This window comes from Chionomys nivalis, chromosome 4 (genome assembly GCF_950005125.1).
Source record: "Chionomys nivalis chromosome 4, mChiNiv1.1, whole genome shotgun sequence".
Lineage (NCBI taxonomy): Eukaryota > Metazoa > Chordata > Mammalia > Rodentia > Cricetidae > Chionomys > Chionomys nivalis.
Genome location: NC_080089.1, coordinates 57147514 through 57164896, shown reverse-complemented (window position 1 = coordinate 57164896; position 17383 = coordinate 57147514). Strand labels below are relative to the sequence as shown.

Sequence of the window (17383 nt, the reverse complement as noted above, 5' to 3'; positions counted from 1 at the left end):
AAGATAAACATCACCAGCCCCACCTTTGTTTTCACAGCAATTTCCGCTGTGTGTGTGTGTGTGTGTATGTGTACTCCATAGCGTGCATATGGAGGTCAGAGGACAACTTGCAGGAGTCAGTTCTAGCGCGGGTTGTCAGACTTGATGGCAAAGACCTTTACCTTCTGAGTCATCTCTCAGCTCTCACAGAAAATTTTCTGAGAAGGAAAAATTTTAAAAAGGTGATTATCTCTCTCTCCAGAGTTAAATTTGTAGAATTTCCCTGACTAGAGATGGGGCTATGGAAGAAATGGATATATAAGGGCCTGCTTCTGGGTCTGAGACCAAGATCCAGGCTACTTCTGGTGCAAGTAGTTCAGGCTCATCTCAAATTTATCACAAGCCTCTGGACCATTACTGCCTTGAGAACATGAGCCTGAGATGCCTCTCAAGAAATAGTGTCCTAAATCAGGATGCTGGGCAGGCTGAGGAACCTCGAGGTTTAAAACATCCTCTTGCTGCTTTTTTTTACAAGCTCAATGCATAATTTGTTGGTCGAAGACATAAGAGAAAGAAATAGAGTAGCTGCTTCTAGAAAAACTTCTAAGGAAGTGAGAGCTGGCCTAGGGATTCTCCCCAACTCAAGGCCAGGCCACTCACTCTAGCCTAGTCCTCCAGCCAAACCAGATGAATCCCTGGCCCAGCCAAGATCATGCATATATAAGTTCACTGGGGTCCTGTTTATTTGGGCCCTGACCTGCACCCAACAATAAAGCACTCCAACAGATTATCACTACCTGTGCATCTAGCATGAGGTGCTACACTGAGAATATAAGCCCAGGGGAAGTGTCCCCCAGAGGCATGGCTTGAGTTATACTTCAGACAGTGGCTTGGAAGTTGGGAAAGCAGAGGTGTAGCAGAGACCAGCATATGTAATAACAAGGAGGCTTGTGGGACATATGGATGCTGTAGTAAGCAGTGACCTTGGACTTGTAAGTGGGACCCAGATTGTGAAAGGACTGGGTGGGTGCCAGGACCCAAGGTTTGAATTTTGCCAAAAGATGATGGGCAACTAGAGAAAATCTTTGAGCAGCAGTAGTGTGTGGTTCTGTCCAGAAGTGAACAGGGGCTGATGAAAATGATTTCTGGAATCATTTTTCCATGAATGAAGAGTGAATGAGCCCACAGTCCGTCCACTAAGCCACAGGCAGGGCTGTATTTAATCCTAACACCCCAACAGAATTAAAAAAATAAAAATCTTTACCACCCCCACCCTAACCCCTGCTTTGGGGGGCCAGGGGTTGACACCATTTTCTGAGAGATATATCATGGGTCCGTGAATATTAACACATGGGCCCTTTTGGGCTGGGAGAGCAACTCAGAAGCTCAGACCTGTCACCGCTGCAGCAGTCCTCAGGAAGCTGTAAATGAGGCTGGCCATATGCATGGGAGGCAACCCCTCTTGAAGGGCTTGCTGTCTGAGCCTCGGCTACAGCTGGAGAGATAAGAACCTACAACTGCAGCCCACAGGAAATGACAAAGCAGTGACTGATCAGGGAGCCACTGCACAGGGCTCATTATGGTGCTTGCCAGCGGGCGAGCCACCCTTATCAGGGAGAAAATTGTATCAGGCCTCCTGAATTACTAGCGATTGGAAGCAGATTTCTTGGGATGCACTTTGTTAGATACCTAATGAGCGGAATACAGGAGAGCAGAGCCTTCAGCCTGGCAGGGCGGGGGACAAATGTCTTTGTTAAACAGAATTTGTCAGTTTCCGCTCCAGGCTCCCTGGGGAGGGTTCAGGGCCAGCTAATTGAATTAAGAGCCTGTGTTCCCCACCAAGAAAGCTCAAGGCGGGGCGAGAGGCGGGTTGGCCGGAAGGCGGGCACTTTCAGCACCAGGGACAGCAGCTGCAGCCGGGTTGCTTTGTAATTGCCAGGGCAAGCAGGAGCTGTTGCATTTTGCATGACCAGGGATGTAGGGGACTGAGTACGGAGGAGGGTGGCAGAAGTATTGAGGGAAGGGCGGGGAGATAGGTGACCTACAGTGCTAACAGCTTGGAATGCCATTGGCCCAGGCTGTCTCGACAGACCCCACTCTGCTGATTAGAGTGCCTGTTGGACATCTTCTCCCGCCATGTTTCTCACACGGTGTGCGGCAGTTGGCACAGCACAGGGGCTGGGCCAGGCGCTGAGTCTGAGCTGGTGCATGGCCACGCATCTCTTTGAGCTTTCAAAGTCAGTCTACAATTACAGTCCTAATGAAGCAGGATCTGCTACCACCACGAAGCTACAGACTGAGGGGCCACTTGTCAGCCCCATGCTGCCCCAGCAGGCCTGCCAAATAGAAAAGCAAATAAACAAGCTTGTGGGGTGAGCATACAGAAGCATACAGAAGAAAATGAGGTTAGCAGAGATAAGTAAGGCCTGAATAGGCAATTCATCCGCAAGCCTTTGCTCTCTCTTGCCCCTTCCTACTCTGCCTGCTTTCCCTCCCTCCCCCTCAGGTTACTCCCCTGCCTAGCAGAGATTGGTGGGATGAATTCACTGTTCTGGACTGAAAGTCTCATTTTTTTATCTATCTTTCTAATGAAATTAAAGGAATTTATGAAATTAAAGGAATTTATACATAGTATCAGAATCTACCTAAAAATATCTAATGAGTTTGTAACTGACCCAAAAACATCAGTTCCACATCACTGAGTTGGCCTAGCTGGTCCTGGGACCATACAGGATGGACAGCAGGGAGACAGGCAGTGGGGGAGGGAACTCCCTCGGCAATTGTCCCTGCTTTCTGTAATGACTGGGCCACCTCTGGAGACCTCTTTTGATTTCATTACTCCTACTTCCTCCTCTAACTGGATTAGATGGCAGTCTATGAAATCCAGGGCATCGAGATTGGCTTTCTGCCTGGAAATGAGGAGAAATGTCATTACAGGTCCTGAATCAGCATCTCACCCGAGCTTGGACCCACCTGGTCACTAGGGAGGTGGTTTTTGCCCTGGCTAGGCTGGTTGTTCTTATTTTTCTACCACCCACCCATCATTTTACCCAGTAAGCAATACATAGTTCTCCCTCTGTAGTCAGTCTGATGTTCAGTATTTTAAAAATATGTTTATGTGTCTGAGTACTTTGCCTGCAATATTCCTATATACCACATACATGCCTAGTATCCATAGAAGTTTGACGAGGGCAACAGATCATGGGTGCTGGGAACTGGGACTAGAACCCAGATCCTCTGAAAGAGCAGGCAGTGCTTCCCATCCCCAAGTGTTCAAAATTTCTGAAAAGGAGACAGATGTGGTGCTTTTCCTTATCCAAAGTCTCACTTAGAAAACCCCAAACTGTGTGAGTCAGATGCTGCACTGGGCACTTCCAGGGCATAGAAGACTCCATGTCATTTGGGAAACAACTAAGTGAATCCTGCCCCTCTTCACATGGGAGAAGATGAGGCAGGAAGCTGGGCTGGTGTTCACAGATGTAAATGGCCGGCTGAAGTCAGCCTCAGGTCACTAAATGCATCCCTCTTCCATGCCAAGAAGATTTACAGATGTTTCTCTTAGGAAATGCCTATCTTATACCCATTCAAAAGAGAAGGAATTGGAGCCTAGAATGTCCCAGGTGATTCCATGTATGTGTGAGCGACCCCTAACCCTGCTGGCTTAAGCCTGTAAAAGCCCGTGTTATAATGCATTTCTGAACCCCAAATTGTATGGCACGTAAAGAAATCATCACAAACACCTCAGTGTTCGAGTACAGCATCTTCATCTCAATTTATATAATCCAGGTGTGTCAGTTTTCAGGCAGCGTCCACTTAGTGAGGTACACCCACACCCTCCTCGCTCCAGTTGTTTAAAGACAGACACTGAGGCACCCGGCGCCCCATGCACATTCCTCCTGTTTGTGCCCAGGGCTCCGTTTGTGTCTAGTAAAATACCACCCAGTGAATAAATACGTCTGCATTGAGACTGAGTGAGGGTTCCAACAGTTAACGCAGGGTGAGATTGCATCACATTTGAGGCCTCTGCAAACCCTGAGACTGCGCTGCTTTAAACAAAAGGCAGATGGGAGAACTAACAGTGGGTTTCAAATAAGTTTTCAATTCTATTTTGTGTCTCTGCATGTACATGCCAACACGTACCACGGTGCCTGTGTGGAGGTCAAGGGACAACACACAGGAGATGGCTCTCTCCTTCCATTGCCTGGGCCCCAGGGATCAAAATCACATAGTCAGACTGGGCAGCAAGCACCTTTACCGGTGCAGCCATTTCACCAGCCCCCAAACAAGTTTTAAAATAATGACCCCCACAAAAAGACCCGCTGACACATGCCCCTAAGTCCAGAGAACATAAAGTTTTGTTAGGAAAAACAAAAATAGCAAAGTAGCCTAGAGCCACAGAGTCATGTGAAGTACAGGTAGCCAATGTTGGGCTGGAAGAACTCAGAAAACCTTTGATCAAAAAAGGACAGAGACAGAGGGCTTCTTCCTGAGGGAGGAGGAGAGAGATGAGAGACAGCCATGAAAAAGGGTTCACCAAGGTGCACAGAGAGGCTCTCTAAGGGGGTGATCAAGCTGAGTGATGAGAGAGGTGAGCTGGAAACGGGGTGAAAAGAGCGGGGCATTTTAGAAATTATCACCATATTGGCACAGAGGCCATCGGTGGCATACTCATGGAGCCCCTGCAGTAGACAAGACGCTGGGGAGAATAGTGCCCTTGCTTACATGAACTGCAGTCTTGCTGTAAATACTGGGAGAAGGCAGAGAGAGTCCATAAGCAAACCCACTGTTTGAAAGGTGTTTCCATAGAGTAATTACTGTGAACACTGTGAAATGGTGTGTTATGAATGATGAGGTTACTTTGGAGTTGGGGTGTGGTCTCTGCTTCAAGGGGAAGCGCTTCTCCAAAAAGATTATACAAGGGCAGGACTCAAATGATGGTAAGGGGGCAGTTGTATAAGGATCCCCAGGTAGATGAGAGGCAAAGGTCCTGAGGCAGGGAATCGCTTGTGGAAGAACTGCAGGACATTGCGGCTGGGACCCAGGAAACAAGGAGCAGGTGGCGGGGAGTATCCAGAGGATGGGTGTGCAGGGTCTGCTGAGCCAAGCCAGGAAGCTTGGAGTGTATCAGGCACCATGGAAGGGCCGGCTCAAAGTCTCTCCCCATCTTTTTTTAGAGGCCAGAAAACTTCTTGACACTAAACAACAGCAAGGGTCTGCCCACCCTGAACCTGAAGATCCTAGATGAGAATCTGGGTGCCATCCATGAGTCCTGGTCCAAGAGCTCCTCAGACTCCTCTCAGGAAGGAGAGGAGCCTCAGACTTTGCACGAGATGGTGAGTGCCCCTCCCTAGGACATGGAGAACTTGTGCCGTGATGGTACAATGGGAAAGGAGGCTCAAGAGTCACCCCTGAGACCACTCCCCAGGCGGCAAGTGGTCCACCCCTCTGCATATCTCCCCAAACACGAGCCAGTGGGAGGAAGATGAGACTCCCTTCTGTGGTTTCCTCACCTTTTAGGTGGGCTCTTACGGGATTTATGAGAAATTCTTATCATGCCTGCTCAGTCAAGTCCAACTCAGAGTATGTCCCTCAGGCTGTGGGAAACCCCTCAAGAGACTAACTGTACCTTATAAAGGAGGCAGTATACTATGTTCAGGTGCGGTCTGTGTCTTGATCTTGGGACCTGGCCTCAGGATGGGTCACTTTTGAGTCTCAACCTCTTTGTACAAACAACAAAAGAGTACACACTCAAGCTGGGTGGTGATGGGGCACACCTTTAATCCCAGCACTCGGGAGGCAGAGGCAGGTGAATCTCTGTGAGTTTGAGGCCAGACTGTTCTACAAGAGCTAGTTCCAGGACAGATTCCAAAGCTACAGAGAAACCCTGTCTTGAAAAGAGAGAGAGAGAGAGAGAGAGAGAGAGAGAGAGAGAGAGAGAGAGAGAACACAACACTCAAAAGCTCAAAAGATAATCCCGCTGAAGTCCACAGTGGAGATATCACCACCCCAGTCAATGACCATGAGAGATTCCATGTGTGGCTTTCTATGACCCTTCAGAGTGGATCCCACAAGCAAATGCTACCTTAAAGTACCCAAGGAAAGGACTTAGGCAAAGCCAACAATCTAATCCTCAGGTCTCCTCCTGAGGACTTGCCCTTCTCTACTGACAGTCTCTTCATCTACCCTTGGCACTTGGCACCTTTCTGAAACATGTCCCATCAGACAGTAGAAAAAGCAGCTGCCTGCTGAGTGTGCCCAAGAGGAGGTCCCCACATAGAGCACCCTCCCCAAGAGCAGAGCCTTCCTGTCCAAACAACAGCTCTCAGAGGCATTTCTAGTACACACAGGCCACCTTTGCCCTGTGGAGAAGCAGGGCTCAGGAGCCACCTCCAGTCCAGTCCATTGCTTTGAAAATGGAGGTACAGGTCTTGGCCTGGGAGATTTGGGACAGCATGGGTAAGCCAGTTCTTGTCAACCTGCACAACCTCATCCAAAGTGGTATAGGGAAGAAGGTTGGTTTTCAAAAGCCAGGGCAATGAAAAAAATTAAAGGGCCACTCCAGTAAAGGGCAGATGGGAAGGGGGGAGAAGGTGAAGGTGGTCCTCCCTGGTGACCACCGGAGAATTTCGGTGAGATTCTGCCCTCACCCCACTGCCTTGCCGTGAGCCAACCAAGCCTCAGCCCTACCCAGAGGGCAGAGTTCACCCTGAGTCACACACTACCTCTGAGACTAGAACCTACCTGAACATCCAGGACGTAGTGTGAGCAAGTAGTGAGCAGTGCCAAGCTCCATCCCACAGCTGGGAATGGCAGGGACTCTCTGGTAAGGCCTGAGCTGCGGGCAGCAAGTCTGAGAACCTGGTTCATGCTCAATAGGAAACACACATAACTTATTGCTGTGCCTTTGTCTGTGATGGGAGACATAAAAAGGAGTGGAAAGTGAGGCTCATTGCACCTATGAAATTGATGGAGGGAGATAACGGATGGGAGAGAAGGAGGAGAAAATCACTTGGAAGAGTCTTTCAGGGAAGGATGGTTCTGATGGGTGGACATTTGAGGACCTGACTTTAAATGTCAGAAAGGATGGTATAACATGGATGGACAGGCCAGGTCCTCTTGACTTTTTCTTAAGGATTCAGCCAAAAGAGAAGAATTGAACTGCAGCCTGAGAAGTTAAGGTCAGCCATTAGGACAAATTCTTTCTGACCAAGAATAACCACCATTGGTGACCTGTTTTCATTTTACCAGTGGTGGCTATGACCTGGTCCAGAAGTAATGTGATACCTGCCCAAGCATCCAGAGAATTCCCGGTGGCTGCAGAAGCTTGTGGTTAGCTACCCCCACCTCCCATGCCCTGTAAAAGCCCGTGGCCCTGACCCTCTTTCCTGCCCATCCAGTCTACTCCAGACCCATGCTAACCTTGAACACTCCCTTCATGTCTCTTGGCTTCAGCCTTCATCTTCCTGTGCCTGATTTAGCCCTCTAACACAGCACAAGGACTCTCTCCCCACCCCTGCTCTCTCCCCAGCCCCCTTGCCATCGTGTTATCCCAGCTGCTCTCCTACAAACCTACAGGCCAGAGCTCAGAAAGATAAGGGTAGGACCCAGCCATACACCTTCCCGTGGCCAAGAGAACCCAGCCGCGAGTAACAGAATGTGGTTGGGTAGCAACGGGCTACAGTTCCATGCCAATCACAAGCAGCTGTGCAGCCATGGGTCACTGTTCCATGGCAACCAAGGAAAATTACATAGCAATAGATGAACTCATGTAACCAAGAGGCAGAGTGACAAGCCACAGAAGACAGCCATGGGGCCCAGGACTGTTGCTGCATAGCAATAGACCCTGATGTAAGATGATGTCATCCAGCACCATAGGGCAGGGAGGCATGATTGTGGGACAGAGCACAGCACAGCACCTGTGCTTCAAGGCACAGATCTATAGCAGCAGATACCTGAGGAGCCCTGAGGAACCTGAGCAGCAGTGACAGTCATGAGGTATGTGTCATCCGCAGAGCCTGTAGGTGAGGCCGGGAGTCTTGTGACACAGCAGTTGTTGTGAGGTGACCCAAGGATGAGTGAGCGGCCCCCTCTGCTCTCTTCTGTGGCCTTGGCTGAGCCTCTCTGCATCACCTGACTTCCATGGCGCCTCATTCTCTGTCTACTGTCGCCGTGCAGTCCCCAGAGCCTCAAATCCATCTTATCTCTGGCTCCCTCCTGAGTCCACTTGTGAGCACTGAGAACTGAATATTCTCTGAAAAGGGGTTCCTTGGGGACAGAGGAACAGGTAGAAGGGATCTGGTCTGTGGCCTTTTGTGCAATGCTCCCTGCCCCTCACAGTACACAGACCCCAGCCAGGACTCCTACCAAGCCCAGCTATTTCTTCCCATCCCCAGATACCTAGCTCTAATGCAGTCATTCCAGGGATCATTTTTTTCAGAGCAGTAAAAAGCTCAGTGCTGGGTGGGACCACGGAGATCAAAGGCAGGACCCACGGCAGAGCTAAGGGAAGCAATTGCGTCCCTTACGAGCAGCCTGGAACATCCATTTCTTTGGAAATGTTCAGCTCCCAAGTCATTCTGAAAGGGTCAGGTTTCTCAAGACCCACTTTGCCAGAATCTTGTCCTTATCCCTGACATCTGAGTCACCTCACTCAAGCTAGCTGGTGTCTCCTGATGCCACCACCACAGGGGGTAAACTGAGGAGTTCTGTTCAGTCTTCAGAGCGGCCGATCACAGAGACCCATGAGATATCTCCAACTCATCAGAAGCCTAGAATGACCCAACCTAATGAGTGCCCAGTCCTACACCCAACCCATTGAGGTCATGGGGGCAAGAGAGGGGACGGAGGCCTGAGAACTGGAGATCCCCTTCAGATAAAAATAGCCACAGACTGTCAACCACACAGAGAAGACAAGAATGAACATGTAAGGATGGACAAGCAGGGAGATATGATCCAGACAAAGGACCTTCCTAAAGGCGGGGTGAGGGGAGGAGAGAGGACCTAGGAAGGCTTCCTGAAGGAGGAGGACTAGGCTTTAGACAAGGTATTCCGTGTCTTTTCCACCCAGAGGCTCAAGCAGGGTTTGTTCTGCTGCCCTCCACCCCACCATTGTTCACTTACTCACTCTCTTTCTCCCCCTCCCCCGACATGTACACACACACCACACATACACACACACATAAACAAACACACACACATACGCACACATCCATGCCCATATGCACACGCATGCCATTGTCTTTGTATATTACCATTTCTTTCTGATATCAGCCCTCTCTTTCCCTCCCCCTCTCTTTCCACTTCCCTCCCTCCCTCTGCCCTGCTCATAGCGGCTCTGAGGCCTACCAGGGGCCCCGCATCCTAGAAAATGAATAATTGACAGGGTTGTTAAAAGATTCAGTGGACTTTTCTAAGCTCCCCATGCTGGAATAACTCATTTCTCTCATCCTGTCTTTGAAAGCCTTTCCCTTCCCTCCTCCCACCCCCTAGTCCCTACCCCACCCCCAGTCCAAGCTTTTCTTTTTCTTTCCTGAGTCTATGAGTCCTACAAGGCTCCGTCCTTGACCCCGAGGTCTCTTTAAGTCACTGGCTGTCCTTGTCCTGTTTAAACTGCTCTTAGGGGTGACAGGGTGACTCCCCCTGAGAGGGGCCCATGTGCACATGGAGAGAGAGGCCTGGGGACTTCACCTGAGACACACAGCTGACTGAATGCAGCTCAGTCCAGGAGGTCAGACTCCCCAGGCCAAGGCCACCTTCCTAGGCTGGTGCAGAGGAGTCTCTGCTGTCACTTTCTGTCCCTGTGTCCTGATTGTCTGTCTGTAACATGGGAGAGCTGCCTCCTTGGGCAAAGGAGACCTGTAAGGCCTTGAGAAGGGAAGTTGGTCATGTGGCAAAGCTCCCTGAGTGAACTGAAGCCTTTGTTCCTTCTTTGCATGGGCAAAGGGCAACCAATGTCCCTATTTAGTCTGGGCAAATCTAGCCTGGCCATCTCCACGCCACGGGAACTTCCCTTCTCCAAGTCTGCCTCATTCTGAGCCCCTCATATCTTCTGCCTCCTTCAATATCCCATGGCCACAGGGCACAACGTTGCCTGGCCTAGCTCCATGCTGGGCTCTGCACTCACTCTCATTGCTCCTTGAAGTAACCTTGAGCTCAACCCTCCTCTCTGGGCCCCAGTTCCTGCCGCTGTCAGCAGGAGGCACTGGAGAAGATGTGCCCCAGTTCCTCGAGACAGTGTAGTTGGAGCCTCCATCCTCCCCCAGACCCCACCCAGGTGAGTGGATGCTCAAAGCTGACTTTGGCTCCTTCAGCACCACCTGGTGGCAGGCGATGCACCCTAAGCAGGAGACCTCTGTAGTAGTCACCAGAGGGAGACACAGTGTTCTCCTAGACTCTTTTCACAGAGATAAGAAGTAGAAAAACCTCCAGTGAGAGAGAGCCTCAACCCAGGGTACCTTGGGCTGGGTGGGTACCACAGAGGTCAAGAGGAACATCCTCAGGCCCTGAGAAGACATCTTCCATTGTTATTACCACCACCCCTGCCTGGGGACCCAAATCCTATAAAACCATAGAGACAAAGAACAGAGGAGAGGTACAGAAACCCAAGCAACCAAGAGCATGAGCCACCCAGGCTAACCTCAGCTTCAGAATAGACACCTGAGTGGGTTCTCTTCAGATCACAGTGGCCAAGCTACCAGCCATCTTCTCCACGTACCTACTGCTCCATCCCCTTACGCTTCAGTCTCTGCTGTCCCCAATTTCTCTGCCTCTGTCTGGCCGTTCTGCCCCTTGCCACCCATACAGCACCCAGCTCTCTGCCCCTGACCTCTAGATGCGTGTCCACCATGCGCTTACAAAGGCCCCTCCATGCCCCCTCCTCCAGGCTGGAGGTCATCTCAGGGCTCTGCTCCTCCAGGCCCTGCTCCTCCAGGCCCTGCTCCTCCAAGCCCTGCTCCTCCAGGCCCTGCTCCTCCAAGCCCTGCTCCTCCAGGCTGGAGGTCGTCTCAGGGCCCTGTGCTTCTGCTCCTCCTAACCAGGGAGCCTTGTGTGCTGCGCCAAGAGGAAGGGGTTCTAAAAATAAATGCAGAGAACATGCAAAAGTCCCCAGCTGTCTGAGCCCTCAGCAGCTCCTTCTCTTTCCTGTGCCTCCCTTTGCTTCCTCCTCAGTTCACACTGCAGGCAGGCACACACACACACACACACCCCAGAGAGATGAAGGGGAAAGAGGGGAAAAGAGAAAGAGGGAGGAGAGAGGGAAGAGAAGGAGGGAGAGGCAGGCACAGAGAGTGGGAGGTGGGGGAGAAATGAGAGAGGCAGAGAGGAGGGAAAGAGAGGAAAGAGAGGCTGGAAAGGGAGGAGTGAAGCTGTCATTCTGCACGAGGGTCTGTTGTCTCTCCTGCAGACTCAGCTCCGCCTGACGCCCACAGCTCTAACAGGTTGTCTCAAGTCTAGCTCCAGAGCTGTGTGAGGTTAGAGAAAGCCTTCCACCTCTCTGATCCTGCCTCCTCATTGCTAAAGGGAAGGAATATTGTCTCCTTGCTCCCTCTTGAGGCTGAGGAGAAGACTAACAGGACTGTGGACAGGAGGGCAACAGAAACAGCCCCAGTGTCCAGGCTAGAGGAACATTTAGGATGAAAAGCACCGACATGAATCTCAGGCTTTCCGCTATAACCCTATCTCCAGAAAGCCTGTTCCCAGACCCCTGCTTACAGTTCCTCATCTCCCCCGCCCCCATTGCATCTCAGGCGGGCCATTCCCATTCTCCATCCATCACCTGAGACTAAAGAGATTAATAAACGAGACTCATAACTCAGCTACTGGGATGCACCAGATATTTACGGCTGTGTTTCAATTTGCAGAGAGATTAAGTGTTTGTCGATTTATTGTCTCTTGGTGGGTGTATGCTGGGAGCAAGGAGGCTGAGCAAGGCCCCCTGCTGGCCAGCTCCCCTCCCCCGCTCCCACTCCCTCCCAACCTCCATTCTTAGAGCTGGGTGGAAACCGGTGCTGTCCAGCTTCAAAGCTACTGCCCACTGGAGGGCCTTGACCCAATTAACCAGAGAGATAGAAGGCCTTGACTTAAGGTGAAAGCCACACCCGCACCACTAAACTGACATCAAGATACCCAAGGGCCCAGTATCCCCTGCCCTACAGTGACTGTATCATGCTGTGGGTGAAGTCACACACTTCCAGAAGGCCAAATACCAAATAGCTTCATAGTTCACTCCTAAGTCCAGGACATACACAGAACTGCCATGTATACCCTCTCTTGGACCTAAAGACACTGGGGGTGGCCTGGAGACATCTCTGCAGTCTGATCAGGGAGAGTCTGCCGGGGCCCAGCAAAGTGAGTCAGCCTGGAAAAGCTGGGAGAAAGGAGGGCCCTCAGGGGCCAAGAGGCAAAGATGGCTTAAACCCAGTGCAGGTGGGCTCAAGGACCACGACGGGGCTTGATGCATCCTGGGACTGAAAACCTCAAGAGCACCTCTCCTTCATGTGCTCCGGCTGCTTCTCACCTCCCCAAGGTCTAGTGTGTGCATTCATTCAGCCAGCTTTTCTAGCATCTTCTTTGTGCCAAGTCTTGTGACCTCACTACAAGGAACCCACCACCAATTTGGGCAGTTCTAGCAGGTTGCTGTCAAGAGCTGTGTGACTTTGAAGCGCTACTCCACCTCTCTGATGTCATTCCTACTTACCTTCTGAGATCTGTGAGAGTACTGGGGAGCAGGCTGCAGGGCGCCTGGGACGCTAAGGAGCTGTCCCCTGCTCGGGAGGCTTGATGATGATGTGGATGTTCAGGGAATCTTTTAGACTGAGGGGAGGAAGGGAGACAGCACAGCTCACCAGGCCTCTCTGAAGCCCGTCCTCAAGTGACAGTCACATAAAGGTGGGACCGGTCTAGGATGTCAGTGCTCAGAGGCCCCAGGTGAGCACTGAACACAGGAAATGGGAGGAGGAGATGACAGGGACCAGGACACAGTCTTCTCCAGGACTGAATCTGGCCTTAACCCCACCAGCTTTGTCAGACAGGGATCACTTCATCTGCCTCTGGGTGATGTCACTGGGACAACAGAGAGTGAGAACAGAAGCCAGGTGTGAATGGTGATCAGTCTGGCTTCCCTGGTGACAGGGAGATGGTCAGTTTGTTCCTGAGAGAGGAACCTGCCGCCCTGCCGTTCAGAAATGTGACTGTGTGTGTGTGTGTGTGTGTGTGTGTGTGTGTGTGTACCTGCGTACACATGGGCACCGCATTCTCATCTTTCCTGAGCCTGGCTAAGATCTCACTGAAAGGCCCCATTGGGCCTTCCAAGCACATCTCTTCCCTTCTAGACATCTGTTTATCTATCTGTGAAATGGGGAGAACACATACCTCTCTAGGAAGGAGAGAGAACTGAAGGGCTGTTGGGGTATGCCTTAGCCAGCTCAGGACCTGGCCCAAGTATCTGAAAGATCTGTCTGAGAGATGCTGAGGAGAGACCACCCACAGCAAGAGCCCCCAGAGGCAGGAGAGATTACCCTCAGAGAGAACTCTGGGTGACATGGGGAGATATGTGCTCGGCAGTCACCCACTGGCCTTCCCCTCTCTGTATCAGACTGGGCTCCGATGTATGGCTATGGTCCTGGGTTTGATAGCATCATGCTTAATGAAGCTGGAACAAGCAGATCAGACGCTAGCTTTGCTCTCAGCAAGATGCCAGCACTGCCTGAAACTCCAGTCCATGGTGTATCCTGTCCACTGGTGGTGGACACGCAAGGGTGCAGTGTCCGCAGTAAACAAGGTAGAGAAGATGAGGTCATTAGTTCCTAAGGCTGAGTCAGCAATTCTTAAAGAGGGACATGCACCAGACCCAGGGACAGCTCGGGGAGATTTGCTGACCTGGGCACTGGGACCAGTCCCTTTCTTCAAGCTGCCTGCCTTCATCCTACTTGTGAAAATAAGTGTACGATACCAAGCACGTGTGTTAACACAGACTGAATTTCAGCCCCCAGACTTCTAGTCATAACTCATTACACTTTTATTTCAACTCATTGTTGTGCAGGTAGGTACCCACCCCCATCTTGTCACCAGTAGGCCCACCAATGGGCTTGACAAACTCAGGTCTGGGGCTCTCGCTCAGAGCCTGATCCCATAGCAGCCAGAGCCAACCAGGCCTAGTGACTCAGACACAGAAATCTGAATCCTGACACACACGTCCCTCCTCCAGTCCATCTGGAGCTGCCTCAGTTTCCTAGAAAACAGACAGCTGTGTACTCCTCTTACCTCCGGGGTTGGATCATGTGAAGGCAGAGGCCCCCACACCTCAGTGTTCAGTTGCAAACGGGATAAAGCAGCCAGCTGTGGAACAGTTTCTATCCCCTGCCTTTACTGCTACACTGTATCCAGCCCTCAAACGACTCTGGATTCCCCAGCACAGACCCTAGCTGCTAGCGTGGTAGTGGGGAGGACACAGCCTCCAGGCCCATGTCTCCCTCGCCTCCCCCCCCCTTCTCCTCACCCCATTTTGCTTCAGCCTACAACCTCTTTTGTGTGCATAAGGATGCACTGCCACCTTATGGAGCATCAGACTAGAAGCAGAAGGGAATTCTCGGGGCTAAAGGGACACAGGCTCTGGGTAGACACATCCGGTGGTCCTACTAACCCCTCACCGGATATCAAGGGCTGTGTCAGAGGAGGGCAGAATCAGGACTGAAAAGGAGGGCTGCCTTGGAGCACAGGTGACCCCGTGCAGAAGCCCTATTGTCCATCCAGGGCTAAGGACCCAACTGTCCCCTGTCCCTCTTTCCAGCCCTGTGACTTTATTATGGTATACTCCTGTGTGCTCAGATTAAATGCTGTTCAGTACAATCCAATTTTCTCTTAATATAGACAAGAAAATTGTACATGTGCGCTTGTGCGAGCGCGCGCGCGCACACACACACACACACAGTGCTAAATATCCAATCAAGCCTACAGATAGATAATAGAGAACAGCCAGTTCACTCCCAGTTTAATCAGATAAAACGCCCATTTATCGGCTCCTGCCGATGCAGACATCCCGTAGTCAGCAGGCTGCGGGAGTGTGAGCGTGGGGTATACAGGCTGCATCTTTACATCCTGGGGGGGGGGGAGGCGCTGCCCACAGGGGACTAATTATCCTTCCGCCCTTAGCCAGCTCTTACTCAAACAGACAAAAGGGGGCTCCAGCCTTGTGGTGCTAAGCCAGCCACAGAATGATTTTTGCTCTCAGATATGCAAATCTATTACAGCATAGTGGGCTTCAGGGACTGCATTGAATAGTAGCTCAGAGACCTCAAGTGGTTGTTTTAGGGGGACCGGAGGCATCTCAACTTCCTCATCAGTCTTGGTGGAGTGTGAGGCTGACAATGAAAACGTCCCCTTTGTCTCCCCTCTTGTGGGTGGGGGACACTCAGGAAACCCAAGAACTGAGTCCAGATGAGCCTTCTTCTCATCGGGCCTCCTCCTGTTTGAGACACAGCCTGTCCTAAGCACAGATGTCCTAATCTGCTTGCCGCCTCCCTTAGTTCTCCGCTGCTCTCAGCTCTGCCTGGTGTAAGTCCCTAAGGCTCTGAAGTCTGGGCCTAAGCCCTCACCAGAACCCAGAATATGCTACTCATATCTAACAGCTCCCTGCACCCCACAATACCCTGCCAGAAGATTGCTGACCCAGGGTGTTTGCTGTCTGCTTGGCCTCCAGCCGGATCTCGGAGCAATCTCTGTCTTTTTAACTGTTAGATACAGAGAATACCCCACAGGTTGACTCTGTGAGCCTTGGGTGCCTGGAAAGGGCTTTATGAACTATGAAAAGTCCCTGGTACTGGGTGCAGGGGACAGTTGGGAAGGGATCTGGAAGAACAGGCTTCATCCCTTGCTCTCCACCACCCTTAGGTGTCCGCTGCTTCCTTGGGAGATCTAGCCACTCCTACTCTGCACTCTCCACTCTTTGATCGTCTGATTTAGAGGAGCCTGCAGCTGGAAAGGAAGAGGGTGGCACAGAGGCAGGATACCAAGCAAGCTTGATAAAACTGACCTGGATCCGAGATGGTCAGGGGCCATTCCCTGACACCTCAAGGAGGGCACGCCTAGGCAAAGCAAGCTACCCCATTTGTGTCGATTTGATGCAAATCTAGACATAGCTGGAAAGAGGAATACTTCATTGAGAAACTGCCACCATGAGGTTGAGCTGTAGGCAAAATTAGGATATTGCTTTGATTAATGATTGATGTGGGAGGACCCATTCCACAGAGAGCAGTGACCACTGGGCAGGCCGTCTGAACTGTATAAGAAAGAAGGTTGAGCAAGCCATAAGCAGCACTCCTTCATGGCCTCTGCCTCTGTTCCTGCCTTGAGCTTCTGCACTGTTCTCCCTGGATGATAGAAGCTGAAACAAACCCTTTTCTCCCCAAGTTGCTCTTGGTCACGATGCTTTATCACGGCAGTGGATACCTAACTAATGCCCAGGAAGCCCTTCCCGTCATTTCAGCTGCATACACAAGGGCCCTGGGTTCCACTGCCTGCAAAGAAGACAGAACCTGATGCCTTAGTTACTTTGCTCATTGCTGTGATCAAATGCCCAACAAAAGCAACTTTACGAAGGAAGGTTTTATCCTGGGTCGTATTTTGAGGGTACGGTTGATGGCAGCAGGAGCCGGAAGCAGTGAGTCACATGACACCCCGAGTGAGGAGGCAGAGAGGTGAATGCTGATGCTCAGCCCCCTTATCCTTTTTGCTTACCCAGGACCCCCGCTCATGGAACGATGACATCAGCAGGGTGATTTTCTCTGTCTCAGTTAACCCAGTCTAGAAATTGCCTCACAGTCATGCCAGAGGTGTGTCTCCTGGGTGACTACATCCTGTCAAGTTGACACTCAAATTAACCTTCACACCTTAGCAGGGGTAATGCTGGAAAGGGTGCTGCAGGAAGACTCTCAGGGACAAGGAACAGGAGGCACGCGGGGAGGAGTGGTCAGAAGAGTCGGGGTGACAGGCCAGGTGAGGGGGAACGCTCAAAGGACCCTTGTCTTGGGCTGGAACCTCAACAAGCCAAGGTGGACACAAGATTCCTAGAAGCTCTGCCGAGGACACCAAAAACTAAAACACTATGTGAGGCTGTGGACAGTGCGGGCCAAATGGAGGCTTTCAATGGAACCGGCTGAGACTCCTGGGCCCGGGTGGGAGGCAGGAAAGGTAAGCTACAGGAAGACAAATGGGTGGTAGACGCATAGCCCTCAAAAGACAGTCCAGACAGAGGATGGGACAGCCTGGGCGGTGAGGGACATGTCCCATCCCCAGACAGGACATCTTGGGCAGTACCTCAAGGACCACCTCTCTGAGAAACCCCATGGAGCAAGCGTGTCCAACCTTCTAGCCCTGTGACAGATACCATCATCTGCAAAATTCCTACTCA

The 17383-nt window shown here is 51.3% G+C and overlaps 1 protein-coding gene across 1 annotated transcript in view; it reads left to right on the top strand.

The window, feature by feature from the left end:
• Ccdc33 (coiled-coil domain containing 33) overlaps positions 1–17383 on the top strand; it is a 96672-nt gene that overhangs the window by 61005 nt on the left and 18284 nt on the right. Inside the window, 1 exon segment of the mRNA XM_057768685.1 lies at positions 5154–5312. Within this exon segment, the coding sequence (XP_057624668.1) occupies positions 5154–5312 (159 nt within the window).